This window comes from Tachypleus tridentatus, chromosome 2 (genome assembly GCF_004210375.1).
Source record: "Tachypleus tridentatus isolate NWPU-2018 chromosome 2, ASM421037v1, whole genome shotgun sequence".
Taxonomy (NCBI): Eukaryota; Metazoa; Arthropoda; class Merostomata; order Xiphosura; family Limulidae; genus Tachypleus; species Tachypleus tridentatus.
The window spans coordinates 120319513-120345892 of NC_134826.1; the positions used below are offsets into that span (position 1 = coordinate 120319513).

The following is a 26380-nucleotide window of genomic DNA, read 5'->3' on the forward strand; positions in this document are numbered from 1 at the left end:
TGTAGCTTTGCGCCAAATTCAAAACCAAACCAATCGTTGTGGTGTTAGTTTCACTCTTCGACAGGCTTAAAACTAAGTGATAAATTTAGTTTTTCTGTAAAACTTTATTCTCCTTAAATTACCTTAAGCTCTCCCCCCTAATAGTGGCTCAGTGTTACGTTTAATAGCTTATATCTCTAAAATCCTGGTGTTATTCTCATGGTTGACATAATACAATTAGTACATTGCGTAGTTTTATATTTAACAATAAACAAACGAATTATGTTGAATGTTTTTATGTAAACCTTCTATAGAACAAACATCAAAAATTAGGTTAAAAAAATCACCCACCATCTCACAATAATCTTTTTTGTGTGTTTTCTAAGTTATCAAACTATAAAAAAAATATTTATATTCACTTATTTAATTAGTTCTTGAATGAGCTCAACCTGATAAGACACCGTAACGTCGCTAAGCACTAGCACACGGGCTCGTGTCCCAAATTCCAAGAATATAAAACAGTGATCGATGTCACACTGAAATGTAGAAAATTCTCGAACCTATGTACCCGAGCCTCGAATAGTTTAAGTATCTAATGATGCTCCTGTGGAGACTGGACCCGGCATGGCCAGGTGGGTTAAAGCGTTCGACTCGTAATCTTAGGGTCGCAGGTTCGAATCACCATCGTACCAAACATGCTTGCTCTTTCAGCCGTGAGGGCGTTATAATATGACGGTCAATCCAACTATTTGTTGGTAAAAGAGTAGCCCAAGAGTTGGTGGTGGGTGGTGATGACTAGCTGCCTTCCCTTTAGTCTTACACTACTAAACTAGGGACGACTAGCGCACATAGCCCTCGTGTAGCTTTGCGTGAAATTAAACAAACAAACCTGTCGAGACGGAAGGTCAAAAGTTACATGTTTTGGTTTAAACACATCTCTAGCCTTTCAGACTGGAACCACCATTTGTACACCTACGTCGGCTTCATGAAGTCTTATCTACATAATCTCTTGAAAGCAGATAGCAATAAACGCTACATTACATGACTAACAAGCCAACGTAGCTACAACGTGGCAAATTCTGAAACTACAGAGAAGTGGGGAAAATAACTGTGAAATAATAACAAACCTGACAACAACCAATGAGTTTAGTTTATAATGAATCTCCGATAATGCACAATGTGATTGTAGTCATATGTATTCTTACTTTCTTTAGTAAAAATACGTCATAGCTTATTGTTCTCTTACCTTGAACAGTAAAGTAAACTCAGGCTAAAACGTACTGTTCTCATTAAATACTATTCACACTTTGAAACAATACATTAAATTAGGCTAAAACTGTCGTTCGAAAATTGTCAACAAAACATTGCAATCAGTTTGATTTTGTTTTTCATATATTTTCACTGATGTTGCGAATGGGTCTAATTTGTGCATTGAAGTACGTAATTCATTATTTGGAGGCCATTTTGATTCTACTTGTATATCTTTGTCTCGCACTTCAAATATCTTGGTAAAACTATGTTTGATGTTGTGTGGAAACTTTGTACACACGTCTTCATCCTTAAGTTAGTTTCCAATTTTCAATGCAATATTGGCCCAGTATGACCAGTTGGTTAAGGCACTCGACTCGTAAACCGAGGGTCGCGGATGCTAGACCCCGTTGCACTAAACATGCTCGCTCTCTCAGCGGTGGGGGCGTTACATTGTGAGAATTAATCCCACTATTCGTGGGATTTACATTACATGCATATTTCGCACAATATTTATACGACCTTCTATCTTGATTTACCTATTGGAGGGGTTCGACATGATCAGGTGGGTTAAGGCGTTCGACTCGTAATCCGAGGGTCGCGGGTTCGAATCCCGGTCGCACCAAACATGCTTGCCATTTCAGCCGTGGGGCATTATAATGTTACGGTGAATCTCACTATTCGTTGGTAGTAGAGCAGCCCAAGAGTTGACGGTGGGTGGTGATACTAGCTGCCTTCCCTCTAGTCTTACACCACTAAATTAGGGACGGCTAGCGCAGATAGCCCTTGAGTAGCTTTGCCCGAAATTCAAAATAACAAATGTTGTAACTCAAAGAGGAAGTGGGCTGTCTTCATAATTTAGTATAAATCTTTGGCTTTTTCATGTCCTTTCTCAAAACTGGTTCTTAAACGTAATGAATGATATGTCCTTTGTTCTGTTTAATACAAGTGAGTGGTTACCCTTATTTTTGTGAACGTGATCTAGGTCAGACTTCCTGTAATCGTTCAACGCCCACCTCGTAGTTCAGATATACACTAATAAATAAAAAAAAAAAAATTCAAATCGACAGCTAAGAGGCCTAACTGGAATCGGTTTGGTAAACAAGAACTGCGGAGGAAACATCTCATACCTAGGCTTAGAGGCCTTGAACTGCATGCATTAGGTGGCACCCGATGTGTTGGTGTTTAAAACCGGTCTGTTATCATTCTTCAAGCTTCGAAAAATTATTCAAAACTGCACCCACATGTTCAAAGCTATGTGACCGACAAGTTATTAGAAGAAGACAACTCATAACACAGTACCGCTCTGCTGACGAGCTGTCACCTTCAAACCTAGGTGATAAGTCCAAGTTCACTAGACCACACTACATTACAATATACATCAGGTGAAGTGGTGCTGATCGCATTTTGAACATTAAGTCTTATTATTTATTTATTTACAGTAACGATTAAATCGGACTGGTGAGACATTTTCATAGATCCCCTATCTAAGAATGCATGGTTTCCCATTCCTTAGTGGTACAGCGGTATGTTTAATAAATTACAACGCTAGAAACCGACTTTCGATACCTGTGACAGGCAAATCATAGATAACCCGTTATGTGGCTTAACTTCGAACAAACGTATCCTCGTTATTTATAATCGAAATATTCGCATCCACGAAATATATTTAATATATTTTCACTTACATCATCTTGCAGTTCCAGTAACTAAACGATTTAAATATAGGAATAACGAAAGATCGAACAAATCTAAACATATTGAATTTTTTCCTTTCAGTTTGAAGCATTTGAAAAATATTAAACATTAAATTACAAACTTTTTATAATGTTTTTATGAATGCCTTGTACTATAAAAAGTGTAAAATAATTATCCAACACCAGTAAAATTTGGCAACACGAGAATAAGTAAAAACTGTTTGTTATTGAGCACAAAGCTGTACAAAGGGCTACCTGTTCTCTGCCAACCACGGGTATCTAAGCTCGAGTTCTAGCAGACATACCACTTTGCCACTGAGGGACTTTAAAAAGCAACTACATTAATAGGTTATGATTTCAAAAATTATTATAGATTATTACACTCCTATCCAAGAATGTATAAGTACTATAATGAATAAAAAGATTATTTATTTTTAATTAAATAATTTTTAACAATTTATGTCAATGTTCATAAAATCTTTTTAAACGGGTAGAGCTACTTATGCTGTGCCTTTTTTTAAACTTGGGTTTATTAGTTCGGTAATACTGTTTTTAAGATATCACAAAATTCCTCTGAGCTGTAAGGAAGAAAGAATTCTAAAAGGACCCGGCATGGCCAGGTGGTTAATGCACTCAATTCATAACTTGAGTGTCGCTGGTTTGAATCCCCGTCACACCAAACATGCTGCCTGACCTTTCAGATGTGGGGGCGTTATAAAGTTATGGTCAATCCCACTATTCGTTGGTAATAGAGCTGCCCAAGAGTTGGCGGTGGGTGGTGATAACGAGCTGCCTTTCCTCTAACCTTACACTACTAAATTAGAGATGGCTAGCGCAAACGGCCCTCGTGTAGGTTTGCGCGAAATTCAAAAAACAAATATTAATAATCCTGAATATAAGTTAGCTAAAGAGAGATAAAATGCATCCACACTATAGTAAAATGTATTAAACATACTGTTGGTTTGAAAGTGCTTTGTATTCATTATGAGGAAAACCTATACACTCGATAGGTTAATTAAGGCGCTTGACGCGCAACCTGAGGGTCACGAAAGTTCAAATTCATGTAGCCGAACCTACCTGTCGTTTCACCCCTTAGGGCATTACAATTTTATGGTGAATCCCACTATCTGTTGGTAAAAGAGTAACCCAAGAGTCGGTGATGGATGGTGTTGACTAGCTGCCTTCTCTCTAGTGTATCACTGCTAAATTAAGGATGGTTATTACAGATAGCCTTCGTTTAGCTTTGTAAGAAATTATACTCACGAAAATTTAAAACAGCACTGTGTATCGCTAAAACTCTGTAGTAAATAACATCAAGCGTCCAATATGAAAAATATAATTTATAATAGTACTGTATTAACGATATATACATGTATGGTAGCTAATACGCTTGTCTGTTGCTAACAAAAACGTAGACACGTAAATTCGAACAAAACATGACTTCACCTTTTGACTATTCGCATCACTTGGTGGATTCAGCAGATAGCCCAAATTGGCTTTGCTATAAGAAAATATACACAACATCTTTCTCGTAGCGCTAAAGTATTTCAATTTTTGGAATTTTAAATTTTATAAATCCTTTAAATCTTATTTTGTTGGTAGGTTTGTCTTCTGTAAACATTTTCCGTGCAAAGATACGCAAAATGCTATATGTATACAGTTGTCCTTAACTTTCAACCCGATGCATTAGGACAAAGGCAACTATCCAATTGCACCCACCGCCAGCTAATATTAGGCTAGTCTTGTTTGAGAGTATTGGGATTTGATTGTTAATTTTATAGAACTCCATCGTTCCAAGTATGGAAGGTGTTTTTACAATAATGTGACGCGAACAATAGATCTCTTGATTCACAGTTAGGGCAGACTCACCACTAAACATTTTGATATGTTATTTCTAGACTTAAAATCCTGTAATGTTACGTTGAATTTGTATATTAAAGTCATGAATATTTAGATAAAGTTATTTTATATTCCTGAGCTCTTGGACCTTAAGATATTTAGAAGAGCTTTTCTACTAATCCTTATGGAGTAAAAGAAGTATTTTGTTTATGGTACTTGGACTAATTAATTCTCAGTTTGGTTTTGGTTTGTTTCGAATTTCGTGCAAAGCTACAAGAGGGCTATTTTCTATAGCCGTCCCTAATTTAGCAGTGTAAGGGTAGAAGGAAAGCAGCTAGTCATCACCACCCACTGCTAACTCTTGGGCTACTCTTTTACCAACGAATAATGGGATTGAACGTCACATTATAACGCCCCGACGGCTGAAACGACGAGCACGTTTGGAATTAATTCTTCATATTAGTGCCTAAGCGAATAATCCCTTTAGCGTTCAAAATTACCATTTTCTAGTACCTGTAATGTAACGGATTCGTCAACATTACGAGAAAATTGGAACCCGGGCATTTTCAGAACAAATGTTTTTAACGGCTAGCTTCAATAATATTCTAAAGATCCTTACTCAGGTAACTTTACTCATGAATAGCGGAAAATGTGAAAAATGCATCCAGTGAAATGGTCAATCCTGTATGACATCAGTTGTACCAAACACATCGTCTCGATCCCAAGGTATGCACAGAGGTTAACATTTTCACCTCATTCCCTAGAGAATCCAGATAATTTGCAAAAACGCATTGATTTACGTTAAATAAGTAGGCTTAGTAATACCTCTCATAATTTGGTTAAAGAAATTAAATTTACATTATAGCAGGTTTGTAAATTGGGGTCTTAGTCCCACGGGTTCTCTAGTACAGCTGTTGTTCAAATTATCCTGTGCAAAAATATACAGCAGGATACTAGCGAATGGAATGGTCAAAGCATGTGTTTATTTATTTTTTACTATGTTTGAAAAACCTTGATCTAAAGTAAATAGTTTGAAGTTTTTATAGTTACAAGATAAATATTTGAGAAAATCTTATTTTGTTGACTTTAACCAAAGAGAAGTAAATTATAAGTTGACAAACATGCTGGTAAACAATCGCAGTTTAAGTTCAATGTTCTTTTACAATTTGCAATTATCCTAGAATAAGTGGTGAGCCCGGCATGGCCAAGCGTGTTAAGGCGTGCGACTTGAAATCTGAGGGTCGCGAGTTCGCATTCTCGTCGCACCAAACATGCTCGCCCTTTCAGCCGTGGGGGAATTGTAATGTGACGGTCAACCCATTATTCGTTGGTAAAAGAGTAGCCCAAGAGTTAGCGGTGGGTGGTGATGACTAGCTGCCTTCCTTCTCTCTGTCTTACACTGCTAAATACGGACTTCTAGCACAAATAGCCCTCGAGTAGCTTTGTGCGAAATTCAAAAACAAACAAACTAGAATAAGTGGACGAGAGTAAATCTGGTCTAGAACCGTCTTAATCCATACTAGAACTTTCTTTTGCGCCTTTGTCTTAGGTAATGTGCAACTTGCGTGTAGTTCTCCGATCCCTGCGACCATTTTAATAATGAGTTTAGTGATTTAGATATATTTTCTAAATAAAGCATTTATTTTAACTGGCATTCATCGTGAGTTAGTTGAGAGTGATGTCATCCAGTCTTAAGTGGTCCGTATTACCCAACTTATAGGTAAAACGGCCTGACTACAAGAAGTGCATTTTAATGTTATATTTGTTTTTGAATTTTGCGCAAAGCTACTCGAGGGCTATCTGCGCTAGCCGTCCCTAATTTAGCAGTGTAAGACTAGAGGGAAGGCAGCTAGTCATCACCACCCACTACCAACTCTTGGAGTACTCTTTTACCAACGAATAGTGGGATTGACCGTCACATTATAACGCCCCCAGATTACGAGTCGAGTTTACATTATGTAAAATACGTCTGTATACGTCTGTGCGACCGGGATTCGAACCCGCGACCCTCGGATTACGAGTCGATCGCCTTAACACGCTTGGTCATGCCTGGCCTTTAATGCTATGTATTCTTAGCTTGTTTTGAATTTCGCGCAAAGTTACACGATAGCTATCTGCTCTAGCTGTCCATAATGTAGCAGTGTGAGGCTAGTGGGAATGCAGCTAGTCATCACTACCTACCACCAACTCTTGTGCTACTCTTTTAACAAAGAACAGCGGGATTGTTCGTTACATAATAATGCCCCCACAACTGAAAGAGCGAGCATCCGCGACCCTCAGATTACGAGTCGAGTTTACATTATGTAAAAATACGTCTGTATCCAACCTTTGTTTTAACCAGGAATGATATTTGTTATAAAAAGGGCTCATTTTAAAACATTTTGATTTTCTAAAATAACATTCTTCTTAACTGGTAAAAAAATCACACTCATAGTTAAATTATCAGCTTTGTCTTACCTTGCAGGGGTACCCAACTTGTGAAACAATATGTTATAATATTTATAAGTAGAAAACTAAAGTTACGTTCAATCAGTTAAAACATCATACATTAAAATGGTGTTTCAGAATATAATGAAAAATGTTCGTGTTCTTCAGGTGTTAGTAAATATTTATAAAAATATTTCCCTGCAATTCCAATGGCTCAAATGAGATTTTAGAAATGTTAACGTGTTAAATGTGTTAAAATATACATTAACAAGTAATAATATGTCCGCTTGTTTCAATAGAACTTATGAAGATTCTGAGACAATTGAGGACAAGAATAGCCTACATTAATGCAAGTCAAGTAAAGGTAATTCTAATGCGAGTGTTTGCATTTCTCTGATGTTACTAAGGTATGTGATGGTTTTTCTGTATTCGACAGTCTCGCCCAGTTTCATCTGTGCAGCGAGAGCGCAAGTCACCAAATTTGCCTTCTTTTAATGGCACCCAAGAAAAATTCTCTAACTGGCTTCAAGTTCCTCACACTAGAGTGCGCCGCCATCGCTCCCTTCCTGATCCTCATGCAATATGTGCTCGAAAACACCAACAGCCTCAACTCCCTCTACATCAACACAGGAGCGCTTCGATGAAACTTCCGGTACGTAACTTACACTTAATATGTATTAGTCAAATTATGCACCAGTGAAATTAATTGTTTATAAGACGTAGGTAGCACTCACGTAAAAAAATAAAAAAACACAGAGTAAAATCAAATGGAAAGTGTCCTTAAACCATCAACACAAGATCCCTCTTATAATCACGTCGTACTAACACTTCATCGGCTTTGTATTTTGTACTTAATTTATTTAATTAATATAAACTTTCGATCGAAACAAATTATGTACTTAGAGAAAAAGTAAATATGAAAGCAGTAATAACTATAACTAATTATATATGCTTTTCTCACGTTATTACTTACAGAGATTAGAATGTATCGTTTCATTTGTTTGGTAATTTTGCTGTTAGTGATATTTTTGGCCATGAACCCAATAACACTTTACTAGGTTCAGCCAGTTTAGGAGATATAGGTTAGTCCTAAATCCATACACTAAGTTAAAGTGCAAAACAATCTCTATGTGAAAAGTAAAACATAAATAGACAATTTTAAACATTATCTGTAATACTGATAATAAAAATAACATTTAAAGAAACAACTTAGTGTACCTTATATATATATCATACACATATGCTAACTCTTAACTTCAAGTACTGTAGTATATTTAAGGTTAGTTCTCGGAATGCCGTAAAATTAATTGGAAACACGTCTATCAAGTAATTAGTAAATTAATCATTTAAGCTTTACTTCAATGATAAAAAAATTGAACTAATTTTAATTAGAAAATAGTTAAGTAAATTAAAAACACAACATATAAGCACGTAACAAAGAAATTCACTAATAACAATGAATATGTTATGGGTGAGAAAGAAATTATTACGTATTGAGATTGTTTACAAAGTAGACAAGTCATCACTTCTCTCCTACGAAATATCCAATAACTTAGTTTCTGTTTGTAACATAAATCAAAACGAAAAAAATCACAATGAATCTTAATTTAAAAATATGAAAATGGATCATTACCAGTCCTTTTCATTACCATTAAATCATAATGAGTATATCGCAGACATCTTCGAAATACATTGTCGATCTAGTTAGAAGCCACAGAGAATCTACTTGTGGTTAGGAATTTAAATGAATGAACAGACCCACAACGTCTCACATTCTGCTACCTTTCGTTGTCTACAGTCAGTTGAGAGAAAACAGTGACGCCCAATCTTTAAATGCAAAAATGCAACTTTATAGTAGAAATAAATCACCCTATATTTTTACAACTTTAAGACTACCAACCTTCACTCTTTAGAAAATGATGTTCAGTAAGACAATTATCTTAGTATTCTCGTATAAAATAACCTTGTAGTACATGCAAAGTTTCAACTAATGAAAATAATACAACTAAAATATTTACCAAAAATATATTAAATAAAAATACAGTTATCACTAATTTGAGGAAAGCTTTTAAAAATGGAATATAAATATAGATTCTACTTGTTTTAAATTAAAATTTTTAACGATTTCAGAATTGTTTAAAACACCTGTTAAGTTTAGGTTTATTACAAACTATTTAAACGTCATTAATATATTTGTATCAGTTGTACATAAAAACATTGTAGATGTTTTATTTGCTAAAATAAAATTACTTTTATTAAATACTTTTAGTCATCATTTATGGGTCATATATATAAATATAATATTACTGTTTGTGTTGTGTTATATGTTCATATAACTACTTCTCCAGATGTTGATGGATCTACACCAAACTCGATATGGAGGTTCATTGGAAAGATACGTACAAATTTTCAATTTAGCAGTTTGCAGTTTTTCTGTTTTTTTTTTTTTACCATTACTTTTTCCCCTGTTGATGGATCTTCACTGAACTTAGCAAGAAGGATTGTTGGGGCTACGTGAATATTTATGGAAAATTACGGTTTTACATATTGTGTTTTACAGTTTTTATGAGCATTTTTTTCACATTAACATACAAGAGAAACAACTTTTCATTCGTCATGAATTTACATAACTTTCGGCCAGGGGTCGAGTACTCCAACTAAACCTTGAATTATTTTCCATTTTTGGAATATTTAATTAATTTAAATCATTTTAAAGAAGACAAGTCTGTTACTACTAATGATTTTACTACATTATATAACAGATTAGATTTGAAAGGTTTAGATAGAGATTTTAGTGATGTAGTTGATCAGTTTGTAAATACTGAAACTTTTACTCCTAAATTTATATTCATCAAATTTCAATCTAAATATAGTGAGTATTCCAATGGGAGCTAATTAATTCACAAGCATGTCTAATCTGTATTTGCACTTCTATGAAACTATTCGTAAAATAAGTAATAAAAACTCATACAGTTAAACCTTTTTTACTCTAATGATCTAATCTCTATTAATAATTTAATTAAACTGTGATATAATTCAAATTTATTCAAAATGTGACGTATTATAATTTATTTCAGGCGAGTTTCCGATTTGTTATGTTACGTACGTTACGTGTTACGATTTCAAATTTATCAAATTTATGATATTTTCAAACAGGATTGATACACACAAATTTCTTTCTTAAAAATATATATTTTAATATCCAAATAATAATACAATTCATAATAATTCATATTATTTCTATTATATTTGTATTAATATTATTTGTAATAACTTATATTACAGATAATGGCTTATATACAAGAGTTTTAAAAACTTGAAAACAATACTGAATATTATATCTAGTCTGAAACAGAATCTTTTATCGATGTTTCACGGAGAGCGAATTAATCATACGGTGATAAATATGTGTAGTTCACTTGACGGCGTGGCTAGTTAGCTGTTTCAAACATCTGTAGTTTTTCAATCAACAAGCGTTTGTCACAATTATAGGTTCCAAAGCTATTCTCGTTTCTGATTGTAGCAGACAAACGATATTATATATAACTGTCTCTTGGCACGTTGATTTATATACTTTAAGGCGACATTCTCGAAAGTTCACTTAGCAGCAATATTCTAAGAAACCCTAGTGCTTTCGTAAAACATATATTGTTGATTCTTACACTCGAGAATCTTCTACAAATTTAGAGAACAGGCGTGACTTGTGCAATACACATTTAACAATGTTTGTTACATACATTCTAAATATATATTAAACTGAAACAAATATAGATGTTAAAGCAGGGGTTTCCAACCTTTTGGCACTCGCGACCCCTTACCTAAAAGTTTGAAACCCATGTGACCCCCTACTCAGGGCTTACTATCAGCAGCTTAATTTTTCTTTTATTTTCTGTGAAGGAGAGGGAAAGAAACATCTAAAAAAATATTTAAAAATTCTGTAATTATTTATTAGCAAATTAAATCACATTGGTCCAACCTGAATTCACAAAAAGAACATATATTTCTTAAAATAATATTAACATAGGTTTGAACAGCTATCCAACCCAGCTAGTGAGATGCCTCATGTTGCACTTCAGCAGCAAGCTTTGAAATTCGTGACCGAGCGTTTGTTAGAGCCAGTCTCATGTCATCTCCAACATCCAATCTGTTCCTATTCTTTGTTTTTATATTGACAAAAGTGGAAAATCCTGCCTCACACAAATAGGTAGAAGCAAATGAAACAAGAACACGTAAAGCTATCATGCTGACTGTGGAGTATGACTGATACATAGCGCACCAGAACTGAGTCACGGATTTCACCTTGAAGAGATCACGAGCTGAAAAGTCGTTCCTTAGATCCATAAATTCATCTTGGATATCATCTGGGATGCTAGATACATCAAGTTCAGTACAAAATGGGTTCCTTATCAGGGCCTCCTGTTCCTGTGATAGCTCAGGGAAGTAACGCTCGACTTCCTTTTCTAGAGACTGAAGATGTTCGGTAATCTCATCCTTGAGGAACTGATCCAGTTGGATCTGAGACTCATTCGTCACTCCACAAAGTTTTTCAAACATAGCGATGTTTCCAAGATTGGTTTCCCGACGCCAGTTCTGCAGTTTGGAAACAAAGGCCCGAAGACTATCTTGAAAAAGGAGAGCATGTGTTTCCCTTCCTTGAAGCTTCAAATTGAGCTTGTTCAGCTGGTCAAAAATGTCGGCTAGGTACGCAACCCTTTTATTCCATGCTTCATCTTCGAAGTGAGCTACAAGATCTTTCCTTTCTTGAGTCTCCAGGAATAGCTTTATTCCATCTCTCATTTCAAAGACACGATTAATAACGTTTCCTTTCGACAACCAACGTACTGCTGTGTAGAAGAGAAGGACTTCGTGGTCAGCATTCATGTCTTTGCATAATTCTTTGAATAGGCGAGTGTTGAGTGCTTGAGTCTTCACATAATTTACAATTTTGATTACAGATTCAAGCACTTCCTGCAGAGAGGCAGGAGAGTCTTACTGGCGAGAGCATATCGGTGAATCATGCAGTGGATGCCCTTTGCTTGAGGTGCTAGCTTCTTCACTCTCGACTGGAATCCTGATTTTGATCCCAGCATAGCCGGTGCCCCATCCGTACAAACCCCACACACGTTTTCCCATTGAAGATCTTCGTCTTGAAAAAAAGTTGAAACTTTTTCCATGACATCATCAGCTTTTGTTGTGGTTTCAAGTGCACTGCAGAATAAGAATTCATCTTTGATGTCACCAGAATTAATGTATCTCACGAAGACAAGCAACTGAGAACATGAACTCACATCTGTTGACTCGTCGAGCTGAAAGGAGAACAAAGGGGAACCCTTGATTTCAGTCAAAACCTGCTTCTTCACATCCATAGACATTTTAGAAATGCGCCTCTGGATAGTATTATTTGACAGGGATACTTGCTGCATCTTCTTTGCACTGGCTTCTCCAAGAATAAGATTTACTTCTTTCATCATGCAGACTTTAAGAAGTGTTTCTCCAATCGTTTGAGGCTTTTTTTGTTTAGCAATTTCGAATGCAATCTCATATGAAGCTTCCACTACGGCTGCACTCTGCTGCTGAAACGACCCACTTCTATCGATTCTTTGGCTTTTAAGACACCGTTCATGCCGTTTGAAGAAATCCAAACCCTTCTTTGCGTGTTCTTTGGATGTTTCGTCTCGAGATGACGCTTGAGTTTTGATGGTTTCATTGACTCTGCACTCAGGACAGCATGACACAAAACACACTGTGGTTTCTCGATGCCGTCGTTGGCGAGCACAGTGGTGAAGCCAATGTTGAGGTAGCATTCTGAGTATCTGCGCCGTTTAGCCATGGACACAATTCATCTCTACTATTTACTTATCTCCTTGTTAAAATAAAATAAAAATGTTGAATAATGAACGCTTTGGCAAGTGTAGATGTTACACTGACTACTTGTGGGGGTTGCAGGTAGAGTAATGATGGGGTAAGTATTGGGAGGGAAAGGAGCGTGGCCAGTCGCACGATTCGTCATCCACCAATCAGCAACGGACATGTGACTCACGTGCCGACAGCGAGCACACACACACTTAATCACAGCTAAACTGACACACAAGCATACGTACATACGCGTGCAGTCACATACTCGCTACTCACTAGTACACACATACATACAGTTGCAGACACATTCACACAGGCACATTCACTCACAGGCACGCATACATACACCCATAATATCACCTAATGACATTGAACTGACGTAGCACACGTTTTGCTTTGCACCGAAACAAAAGAAATGTAAGAGCATGAAAATGTAATTGATGAAATAAAATTAATGTTATCCCAAGCTACTTCTAACAAGGCTACGCGACTCCCCTGCCAAGGCTTTGCGACCCCCTGGTGGGTCGCGACCCACCGGTTTGGAACCCCTGTGTTAAAGCAATAAATCCGAAGAAGTAATAATAATTATTATTATAATACAGCACAACATAGAGTACAGTTAACTGTGTTTGACAAAACAAAGGATATTAGTTTTCCATTCCTTTGTTTACCCTTGGTTCCATTTATACTATTAAAATGGAATTGTTATTTCCCAATTCAAAAACTATTTGACAGTTTGCAACAATATTAATTTATTCATCGATAATGTTCAATTGTTAACAACGAAAGTAAAACAATAACTGTTACTAAGATTGGCAAAAAAGCAGAAACCGGTTGAGCAGAAGCAACATCAGCTTCATGAAGTTTGTCTTTTCATCTCGGTATACTAAACAAATACGTTAAAAATATAGTTAGTTTTTTTTATAAACTTGAAACTACCTTCAGTAAGTAGCGGCCTCTAGACGTTTTCCAGAAAATACTTTTGGTACGGTCCAGCAAAGAGAGATGGTTAAGGCACTCGACTCGTAATCCGAGGGTCGCGGGTTTGAATTCCCGTCACACCAAACATGCTCGTTATTTCAGTCGTGGGGGCGTTATAATGTGACGGTTAATCCCAATATTCGTTGGTAAAAGAGTAGCCCAAGAGTTGACGGTGAGCGATGATGACTAGCTGCCTTCCCTCTAGTCTTACACTGCTAAATTAGGGACGGCTAACGCAGATAGCCCTCGAGTAGCTTTGCGCGAAATTGAAAAACAAACAAACTATTTTTTTGTTTAACTGCACGTCCAGATTGTATAAACAATGTTTCTGATTGGATTTGAGCTAGTTGTGCAGAATACCTTTTGACGAAATGTTTCTCGGCTTTCTTGTAAATCTATTAAAATGCTCGATTTTACCCCGAAACCGATAATGGTGAAGGTAATATGTTCTATTAAAATGCTCGATTTTACCCCGAAACCGATAATGGTGAAGGTAATATGTTTTGTAAAATCATTAAAAATATCAAGATTGTGAACCATCCTACCTTTACAAAAAAGACACTTTAGGTATCTCATTCTCAGTATATTGATAGCACTAGTATCATAGTTACATAATATTATATGTTATATGAGAATATGCTAACTTGCCACGTAATTCAAACAGTAATACATTAAATCCGTTGGATCGGCGATATGTTTAAGGGAAAACAACGCTAAAATCTGGAGTTCGATTCCATTCAATGACAAAGCTCATTTAGCCCATGCCTAGTTTTGTCCCTAAACAACACGATGGTTCAATAGTAAATGTAAGAGCATATAACACTATGTACCCCGCTAGTCCAGCGATATGTCTCCGGATTTATAACGCTAAAATCAGGGGTTCGATTCCCTTGGTAAACTAAGAAAAGGTCCTCCTAGTTGGGGGTTGTGCAGTAGGCTAACAATCTACTCACTTAAAAATCCAGTCTGTTCAGGAAACCGCAAGTGTTTGCGGCCCTGTGTTACTTACGGAATTTAGTCGTACAATTATTATTTATATAATACTATAATTCGATGCTCGACCACTGTGATGTACATATGACAGATATTTTAAGTTACAGCTTTGCAATTGAATTAACAAACAAAATAAATATTTTCAAAATGTTAAACAAATTATAACTCAAATATAACTGGGAAATATAAAGACGCAAATTTATTAACGTTACGTATAAATTTCGTAAAGACAATATGAGCTCATATTGTTAATTGGGTAGAAATTCTAATAACATGGGAAGAGTAGTGAAGAAGAAGATATAACAATATGTTTGGGGTGTTTGTAATTTTGCGTTAAGTTACACGAGGGCTATCTGCACTAGTCATCCCTAATTTAGCAGTGTAAGTCTAGAGGGAAAGCAGCTAGACATCACCACCCACTGCTAACTCGTGGGCTACTCTTTTATAAACGAATAGCGAGATTGACCGTAACTTTATAACGCCCCCACGGCTGAAAAGGCGAGCATGTTTGATAGACGGGAATTCGAACCCGCGACCCTCGGATTACGAGTCGAGTGCCTTAAACACTAGGCTATGCCGTGTCAACAATATATTACCCACCATTCTGTATCTGTTATATCCAGTGCTGAGCTTCTCCCCCCAGTGGTTTCGATACCCGTGGTGGGCAGAGCACAGATAGCCCTTTGTATAGCTTTGTGCTTGATAACAAACAAACAACAATAATCCAGTGCTGACGAGGTCTTTTGCCGATTACCAAGGATCGTTAGTTAGGTCTGGATAAACAAAGTAAAGGTTAAGACACTATTTATGTCATCAAATTATACGAACAATAACGAATATGGTGTAAATTAGATTTAAGTGGTGAATTATAATCTTTATGTATTTCATTTAGTCGGAATTAAACTAAGGATTAACTATAATAAAGTAGAACCTGATTATTGAAATATATTTAAATTTGAAAATGTCTTTTTCATAACAAGGACATCTCGTGGATATTGTTGTAAATGTGCAATTAAAAAAAAAACCAAAAACATCCACTAGTTACGTTGTCTCGTGGATATTGTTGTAAATGTGCAATTGAAAAAACAAAAACATCCACTAGTTACGTTGTGTTGGGTTTGAGTTGCCGTAAGAAGAATTGGAGTTGTAATTGAGAATGTTTAAAAAAAGAAAAAAAAATACAACTAACAACACCTGAACCAGATATTGATTAACTAGTTAACTAACTGAAAAAATACTTTCCCTAACGCAATTTTTTCTACTTGTTATTTAAATATTTGTTATCAAAAATAACTTGATTTATTTTGGAAGTAACACCGAGCTACACAGATCGAAACTTGGTCTTCGACCAAGAGCTACGAGAATGAATGAAGCTCATTTAACTTTCGTACATTGTTCGATATTCAATGTTATACGTTTTTCTTCGATACTACATCACAACCGGTGTTTATGTGTTAAGAACTTCTCTTTTTAATATAACATAAAAACAATTTTTTTTCATGTAATTCAGTTTAAATGGTTCAATAAACGATCGTTATTTGTTAAAATATACAGAGTAAGTTTGGAGAATGGATATCATAACGTTACTCTAACATTTTCTTGATATCTAACAACTGAAGGATAACAAAGTCAGGCATAAGTCAATCTCATTATTCATTGGTAAAGAGTAGCCCAAAAGTTGGCGGTGGACGGTGTTGACTAGTTCTAAATTAGAAACGGCTAACGCAAAAAGAAACAAACTGGGAGGACTTTGTTAGTTTACGTATTTGTCGCCAGAAGTTGAAAAACTGGTACCCTTGCCCGCTCTAGCATTTATAGTCACTGTATAATTTTAATTTTAGTTTGGTTGTTACTAAGTGCAAAGCTATTTGTACTATTTGGACTATTTGTACTCTGTTAACCCAATTTTAGCGTCGTTCGCTTGCAGATTAACCGCCGAATTACTGGAAGCATCACTATAGAAAGAGATACAATTTGAAAGAAAAAATGAACAAATAAATTATAAAACGATATTTCCATGGAAGTTTAGATTAGTCATATAAGTGTGTGTGTTCTTCTTATAGTAAAGCCACATCGGACTATCTGCTGAGTCTCATATAAGTCAGACTTTAAATTTATGCTTACAATACACACAACTTATCAGCGCCACCTTTCAATAAACCAAAGGAAAAGGAAACCGACTTAAAGCCAAGACGTTTAAAGCTAAACGAACTTACTGCAATTTGATTACTACCAGTTAGAAATAAGTTTGTTTTTTTACACACGTACTTGTGTATAGTTTTGTATCAGTGATATCTGATGTTGGCTTCAAATAAGTTAAGTTTTTTATGACTTATTGAAAAAAGAAAAGATTTATGAATAGTAATATCATAATAATAGTAACACAACTAAAACTATCCAATATCCTGTGTAGATAAAAGAATGTTAAAAATATGCTTTCCGATAATGGTGTTTATAATCTGATTTTGTTTTCCAAGAATATAAATATGGAGTAAATAGAGTCATTTCATTTATTTTAATTTTTTGCTGCCTTTAATAGGGCCATCGTGCCACTCCTGAACCCAATGGAAGGTTAAGAATAGTTATTAAAAAGACAAGACCTTTGCTAGGCATCGCCATTGAAGGTGGTGTTAATACAGGGCAACCTTTACCTAGAATCATCAGTATTCATGTAAGTTATAGTGGCCAGATGGCGACACTAATTTTTTTAAGCGTAAGCGTGTGATTAGTATGATTAATTGTTGTTGTTATTATTTTGAATTAAGCACAAAGCTACACAATGGGCTATCTGTGCTCTGCCCACCACGGGTATCGAAATCCGGTTTTTAGCGTTGTAAGTCCGCGGACATACCGCTGAGCCACTGGGGGTCAGTATGATTAACTATCATGAACATTTGAAATGATACTAAATCATTTAAATATCAGTTATTTATTACAATTTTGCAGAGGAGTATGGTTCAAAGATTTAGTACCTTATTTTCAATCAAGACATCTAGAATAATGAAACAAAATTATTTTAAGTATAGGTTGTCAAATGTCCGTAATTTATAGGTAATCAGTAAAAAAGTAACATTTTAACACTTTCGTAAACCTGTAAGTAGTAACAAATGCTTCATTTTAATGATGTCGGCGATGCATACAGTAAAAAACATAACTTTGAGTTTGGCAATCTTTAAAAATATACCAACTTTGCAAAATTATAACATTATAAGAGCCCGACATGGCCAGGTGGTTAAGAGAACTCGACTCGTAATTTGAGGGTTGCAGGTTTGAATTCCCGTCACACGAAACATGCTCGTCCTTTCAGCTGTAGGGGTGTTATAAAGTGATGGTCAATCCCAGTAAAAGAGTGGCCCAAGAGCTGGTGGTGGATGGCGATAACTAGCTGCCTTCTTTGTAGTCTTACGCTGCTAAATTAGGGGCAGCTAGCGCAGACACTTCTGTGTAGCTTTGCGCGAAATTCAAAAACAAACAAGATTATAAGGTTATTTTTTTACATTGATACTGAAATGTAAGGTATTACTTAAACTTAGGATATAAATTAAACTTAAGATATTCATGAAACGTACAATATTACTCTCGTACGATACATTATAATGCTAACTTTTTCTACATTGATTTTGAAAAGTGTGATATCAGTATCTTATGATATTTACAGGCTTCTGGTGCTGCCTTCGAAGCTGGTGGTTTAAAGGTGGGACACATTATCTTAGAAGTGAACGGTTTTAAGACTAGTAAAATGGAGCATCGACAGGTGGCGCAGTTGATTGCCGAATCCTTTTACAACTCAGATAGCGATCAACTGGAGCTTTTGGTCATGGAAAAAGCTAAAACAGAACTAGAAATAAGAAGGTCGTCTTTCATGATTTTAGAGTGACAAGTAGGTATGGCGAAAACGGCAAAACGAAGAAACTTGCTTGTTATTAGAGTGTGTATTTCTTTTTAGCAAAGCCACATGGGGCTATCTGCTGAGTTCACCGAGGGGAATCGAATCCCTCATTTTAGCGTTGTAAATCCGTATACTTATCGCTGTACCAGCAGGAAACGTTGTTCTTAGAGCAGTAATTAAATACGATAAGTTTAAACATTAGCTTTTTTTCCCCCCATAGTTTTGATAAAGTGTACATTATAACATTACAGACAGATTTTTCCCCCCATAGTTTTGATAAAGTGTACATTATAACATTACAGACAGAGGTCATTCATCCTGATTTTAGGGTAAGAAAATACGTACAATATGTTTAAGCATAGAGGCCGTTATTATTAAGGAAGAAACTTTTTAATAAACCAGGGGTTTCCTTGGTGTGCAATTGATCTCAAAAATTTAGCACCTGTGAAAATACTTATGCGATTTAAACTTCACCTATATAAGTAAGCCTAAGTTGATAAATATTTAAAAAAAAACATATTTAAGATTATAAACTTCCATTCCAGAGTTGATAATTAAATGTATTTACTAGAATATTCTTCATTATTGGGATCACGTGTTCCTAGGCCTGTATATATGAGGTGCAATAAGGTGTCATTTAGTAAAAAACAATGAAGTTAAAATATAGTTTTGCAGTTGAAAGAAACCTTAGGAAAAGCTCTGAAACAAAGACCACAATAGTATTTTTATGTCATATTAGCGCGAGAAGTAACGATTTTCATATAATAACAGAACCATTAAATCTTGAAGTACGTACTGGTTCAAAAGAGTGATTGGATATTCTAATACAATTAGAAAATATTTGTAAAATTCGACACAAGCGCTACTTTACTAACGATACTTTTATTTTTGCTTTGTGTTCAACTATCACAAATACCTTTCCTTTGATTTAAGAACTGGCATGGCCTGATAATTATAACACTCGACTCGCAATTTGAGGGCTATGTGCTTAAATTATGGCATCAAATACGCTCGCTATTTTAGCCGTGAAAACGTTGTTATGTGATGGTTAATTTCACTATTCATTCGTAAAAGAATAGTTCAAGAATTGGCGGTAGGTGGTGTTGACTATCTACCTTCATTTTACTCTGTCACTTCAAAATTAGGGATGGCAAGTGTATATAGCGTTCAAATAGCTTTGAGTAAAATTCGATAAACAAAAGCTTTCAAATTAAACTTTTTTTTTTTAACAATGAGACTGCAGTTCGGCGTCGCTTACTTTGTAATCGTTTTGAAATAAATTAGAAAAAAGTACGTTTTTATTCTCGATAAGGGTGGAAACTTCACTAAAGTTGTGTTGGAATACGGACCTCTAAGTATAGTATAGTATAATAATTCGTATTTCAGTATCAGATCAGCTTCTCAATGAGTATTCTGGGAGTTCAAAAAAAGAATCAAATTTAAAAAATCAAAAACTAACAACAATTTGTAACTACAGTCCATTTTGATATTAATACTAAAACTTATTATCACTGAGAATTTGGTCAAGATATTACACTTTAAAATGTTCCATTGGAAATTTATAATCATACATTTAAAAAAACGATCCAATAGAGTCACATGAAAATCAAACTGACATGAACATTGTTTTCCACAACACCACTGGTGGCAGAAAACAAAGTTATATCTTAATTAGTAACTTATTTATAAGGTAACTGGTTAGTTCACTAAATACGTTTGTCTGTATTAACTGATGTTATCAGTACTTATCTTCATTTTAGCGTTTCGAAGTGTTGATATTAACCCTGTATTTTCAACTTTCTTCATTTTTATTTTACAGCACGCACCTGTTTCAATGAAACATTGTACTCGAAACATGGGCTGAGGGTGAAGGATTTATCTTTGACATCCGACTAGACAGTTCTGGTTGGATAACATCTTTATTGTTTATTTTATTACAAGTTTCAACTTGTACAGTAAGTAAGTAAGATTTGTATTTAGAACAGGTACGACGTCTCGACCTCTGGTATCATAATTCTCAACTATACAAGTTTTTATTGTTTGATATACCTGTTCTAAATAGACACGGTAAAAGAAAGTCTAAAAATACACTCAGAAGAAGTTACCGGTTGTAAATGCAGACTGAAAACGTGTTATCAGTTTAAATTAAATTTTTACCTTGAAAAACTACACTGAACATGGGCGGCGTTCTTGCACTAATAATAATACTTTCTGTTTTAGTGTTGTACATTTCTACGCATGTCACATAGGTGTTGAGATATGCTGCTGAAAAATACAGGCAGCCTTCTTTGTTTAATTAGGACCAATGGCAGGACAGGAAAATTATAATACTGCAAAAACCTTACAGTTTGTCTACGTTCAGCGTCTAATGATAATATGTTAATATATAAACTCCCTCGATTTTCAAGGACTGCCCAAACAATTCGAATAGTTATATTCTCAAAATGCATTTGCAATAAGACAGTAAAGGCTTAGAAATTCCTTCTAGTTTTCGTGTCAAAATATATGAAGACGTATTAGGTTGAGGTTTATTAATGTAAGACAGCTAGTGCCTTTATGTGAAAAACAATTTATAATTTACTCAGTCGTAATCATTGACTATATGATAAGTGTTATATTTGATATCATGACAGTAGTAATAATAGTAACAGCATTTTTAAGGAGTGTGTAAAAAATATGTGATATCATGATACAACCGGTAGTAATGATTGTAACTGCATCGTAGCAATTGTATGTTTAACAAAAAATATTGTGATATCGTGATCATAATAATTATAATTATAGTAACAGCAGTTTAACAGGTATGCGTTTAACGAAGATGATTTGTCATATCACGATATATCCGGTAGTAACTATAGTGATTGTGTCTCATAAATAGAGCTTGTAATTTAAATTGTATGTGATACCATTATATTACCAGGAGTAATTATAATAATTAGATTGTAATAGAAGAGCTTTCAGGTAAAACATATGATATCATGATATGATCGGTAAAAATTATAATAAATGTCTCCCTGTAGGAAATATATTTTAATGAAAAACCGATGTGATACAATAGTAATGATTATTATAGTATTATATATTATAAACAATATATTATCTCAAATACTTGTGTACAGTTTTTGTGTAATGATAATAATGACCGTACAATTGTGCTGCTGAATCTTTCTCTTTATTACACTAACAACTAAACATCTTCACGTCAAAGACTCAACTCGCTTGCTAATGAGCGTTTTCTAAAATTCGGAATTCTCAGACTCCACTGGCAATGATGTAATCGACTTATAACCACGAAGGAAATTTTTACTCATCTGAAGATTCTCCAATCAGCTGAAATTCCTGCAAGTAACTCTTGAAGTTGTACGTTTGGATGAAGGGGTGGGCGATAAGTCAGGGAAGTTTGTTAGTTATTTTTGAAAATACGTTTCATTTCGGATGAAATGCACTCTTCGTTTTCTGGTTTGCAAGAAACAAAACAAATACCGGTTCGCTTAACTGGTGCTTGTGTTCGAGTTATTATAAAGTATTGTTAACGTCATTAGTTCGTGCGCGTTGACGAATAGTCCTTTAATACAAATTATTACGTCCAATAACAACTCTCGCAGTGATCCCAAATTATTTTTACATTTGAGGTTTTATAGCTCTGGTATAATTTATAGTGCGTGCTAAATAGGAGCTGTTCAAATTATGAGTTACATAAAAATACATACTTTTATGTCCTTAATGTTTTAACTACAAGTTTAGTGGAACTAATTAATTACTAGTCGTAATAACTTGAAAAGCAGTAACAGTAATATTCATGCAGTAACAGTAATATTCATGGTCTTGATCTGTATACAGATCCTTCAGAAAATGAAAACAACAACAAGTTTCTGGTAACATTCTTTTATTTTTTGGCAGATATAAAAATATCAGTTGATAGATATTTAGTTCATGTAGTGTGCCTTTGATACATACTGATGTATGTTGTTTTTATATTTTAGTTCTATCTCTCTTTCCTTGAATGACATGATGCTAAATTTTTCCTTTCCAACAAGCCTTCAATCAAATTCCAAGTTTCAGCTATTTTTTTAATTTTGTTATCTTGGAAACAATAATTTTTTATGTCAGATCAAGAGGTAGATGATAGTAAAAAAATGTTGAAAATTTTTAAGAAAAACGATTAGTGATTAATGTCTAGATAGAACACTAGGGTAAATAAAACAGTAGAAGTTCTGCGGAAATTAATAGAGCAAAATGGTGGATACTGTTTCGGCAAATATAAGATTTTGGAGAGATATGAGATTAGATAATGGAGGTTTTAGGGAGAGATAAAATAGAAAGTAGTAAACATTTTGCAGGAAAAATAATACAATATGGTTGTACAATAAGAAATACGATAGGCAGAATAGTATACAATTTTAGAGATAAATTAAAGAAAAGAGGTTATATAGAGAGAAATAAAATATTCAAATGGTAGAAGGTGTCAAAAATAAATATGACAAAATTGGAACGTATCTGTAAGAATGATAAACTAAAGACTGCAGAGTACGAACTGAAGAAAAGTAGGATAGACAGAATGTAAGACCGTTAATGAGAAATGTATCAGACGGAATGGTAGAAAGCATATTGTTAGATGCTTGAAATACAAGATGTTAAACCAATAAAGATTTATGAACAGGTTAGAGTAATAGAAGTTGTAGGCGGAAAATAAGTGAAACAGAAGTTAATAAAGTTTTAATAAAATAATTATACGGACGAAGGTAGACATCCATAGAAAAATATGTAAATAAACAATGGTAACTATTTCGAGGAACAGAAAGAAAACCTATCGGCCAGAAACAGGTCAACCAGTCTGTTTGAAGAACAGATTGGAAGAAAAATGAGCTGTTTTAGAAATGAAGGCAGTGAGAAAGTCTTAACTTTTGACGGAAAGAACGAAAGCAAAAAAGAAAACAGCTGAGAAAATTGGAAAACAAAGACATTTTAAGAATTCAGTAGTATTTCTGCTTAATAGGTTTGTCATTTAAACATTAATATTTTAAAAGGAAAGAAAATAAAAAAGATGCAATTAAAATAGAATGATTCAGTGGTCTTTAAAAGAAAGATAAACTACAAAAACGAATTGAAACAAGAGTATGTGTGTTTCTTATAGCAAAGCCACATCGGGCTATCTGCTGAGCCCATCGAGAGGGAATCGAACCCCAGCTTTTAGCGTTGTAAGTCCGTCGACTTACCGCTGTACTCGCGGCGGACTTTTGAAACAAGAGAAATGTGTAGGTAGAACAGCGAGAAGAAAACGTCGAAACCTGAGAAAATGTTTCAAAATAACTAAAATGAATAGATATTCAGTTAAAAATGAGAACAACAGAGTAATACCAGTTGATGTCATTAGCGATTCGTCCTAGTCTTGAGCGTCATGAAACGTATCAGTTATGAGTCTTCCATCAGTGGCTAGCACATTATTCGCATTTCCATACCCTGTCACATACCTTTTCAGAAATATATTTTGCTCGTTTTAAAAATATTCTTATATACGGATGAATGAAATATAGGGAACAAAATAATTTAATATGCCTGTTAAATATAGATTTCTAATGAATAAATTAATATAATGTAATTAACACTTTACTTTTCTAAGCCTTTTTCGACTGGTTGAAACTTTAGTCGAAGCTCCGCTAGGGGAAGTCGTTAATCGGAAAGGATGACACAATATTTAAATACATATACACTCGTACTCGAGCGATAAACAGCGCTTATAAATACAAGCGTTGTTCGGAAATTGCCTGGTATCTTAGCTTTCTTGAAAGTGACGGAAATCATAGGCATAAATAGAGAATTTGACTGATTGTTTCCAATAGATCAAAGTCTTTGATGTTGTGATGACGTTTTAGATGCTGTCAACTTTAGATAAATATTTCTTTCTACAGATTGAATATTCTAATAATGTAGAGATTTTTGTAGTATGTACTTATTGTAATTGTGTACATTTCCAGTTCCTGTTATAAGTTTAAGCGTTGCACTGATGTACACTTGTAGGTATTGTAATAAAGAGTTGCAAATGCGAATTATCGGTTTAAATGTACTAAGAGTTTTTTTTACAAGTATAGTTGTGTTAGAGGTTTTTAAGTGACTGAGATTTTGTACAAAAAATTACTTCATAACAGTTATGAGCAACTAGCAATTTTTATTTTATAAATATATGTCTGAAAAATAAAGGGAGGAAGTCATCTCTCCATCTTTCGAAAATTAAACGGAATTTATTTTAAGCAGTTTTAAACTATGTTGTTTTTGTATATATTTTTTTATATTAATACGTTTCATGCAATTGCCATACAAGTAATTAAATAATGAATTTTAGTGTTTGTTCTTTAGAGCGATACCAAACATTTTATTTATTGGATTCAAACACTTTTTTTTTCTTCCCAAGCAATAAGATGAGAAATAAACTTTGTGTTGAACATTTTACAATAATTACCTAGTTATATTTAGGTTTCTGTAAAAGCAGAATCGCTGTCTTGTTAAGAGTGAAATTTATGCTAAACTTACTTTGTGGAAATCAAAATATGTTTCAAAACGTCCAGATAAAAAGCATCGATTAGGAGTAATAATGCTAATATTTAGTTCTAAAAATCGGCATAATTTATGTGATTGAGGTAATATTATTTAAAATCTGCATATCCTTGTAAAATTGGAAATGATATTAAATTTTGAACTGTTGTCGTAATGTTTTAACTTTTCCTGGCGACACCAGAAAAACTCTTGAATCGTTCGCACCATTTTCTCATACTTTAGCATGATTATATTAAAAGTTTGGAATTATTCCAATCAAAACCTGGTATTGTTTACTTGAAATATTAACTATAGTTAAGTATTACATGCCTCTTATCCGTGCTTGAAACAACTGTTCAATTTTTCACTTCGTTGTCACTTAAAGAGAATTGACCTTCCTGGTGCTTTGACGTTCTTTTTATGTGACGTTGATATTGTTATAACTAGATTCATACCTTTAGTCCAAAAGAAATAATATAAAACGTTGTCAACAGATGGCGGTACTTATAGTTGAAAATTTGAATAAAATATTCATACAACAAGCTTTGTGCATTTTCTACGAATAAACAACAGGAGAAAATATATTTTAAATTCCAAAACAAAGATGGTGAACACTTTGTATGTAACACATGCTTGCTGTGTTTTATACCTGGCTTTAGTCACATATCTTTAATTGTTATAAAGTTGTAGTGTTGAGACAGTTTCAATGGAGTATATATTTTTCGTACGTGTAAAATGAAGAAAAATAAAGTATTGTTATTAAACAAGTGTTTGTTATTTCTCATATCATTTTCTCGAAATGAATAAAAACTTAAGGATTTAGTGCATGATGGGAAAAATAGAATCTATACTTAGCCTTCGATTTCAATGGATTATATAAAAAATATTAACATATGGTGTTTGTTTATTTTTTTAACGAGATGGTTTAAACATTTCGTAG

General features: G+C 34.3%; 1 protein-coding gene across 1 annotated transcript in view; it reads left to right on the forward strand.

Annotated features, from left to right (window-relative positions):
- The window catches only part of LOC143244957 (whirlin-like), a 150603-nt gene extending 124439 nt beyond the window's left edge, over positions 1-26164 (forward strand). The window contains exons 12-15 of the mRNA XM_076490566.1: positions 7627-7842; positions 17560-17691; positions 18679-18900; positions 20729-26164. Coding sequence (XP_076346681.1) covers positions 7627-7842; positions 17560-17691; positions 18679-18897 — 567 coding nt within the window. The 3' untranslated portion in view covers positions 18898-18900; positions 20729-26164. The remainder of the gene's footprint in view (positions 1-7626; positions 7843-17559; positions 17692-18678; positions 18901-20728) is intronic.
- Positions 26165-26380: the final 216 nt, after the last annotated feature.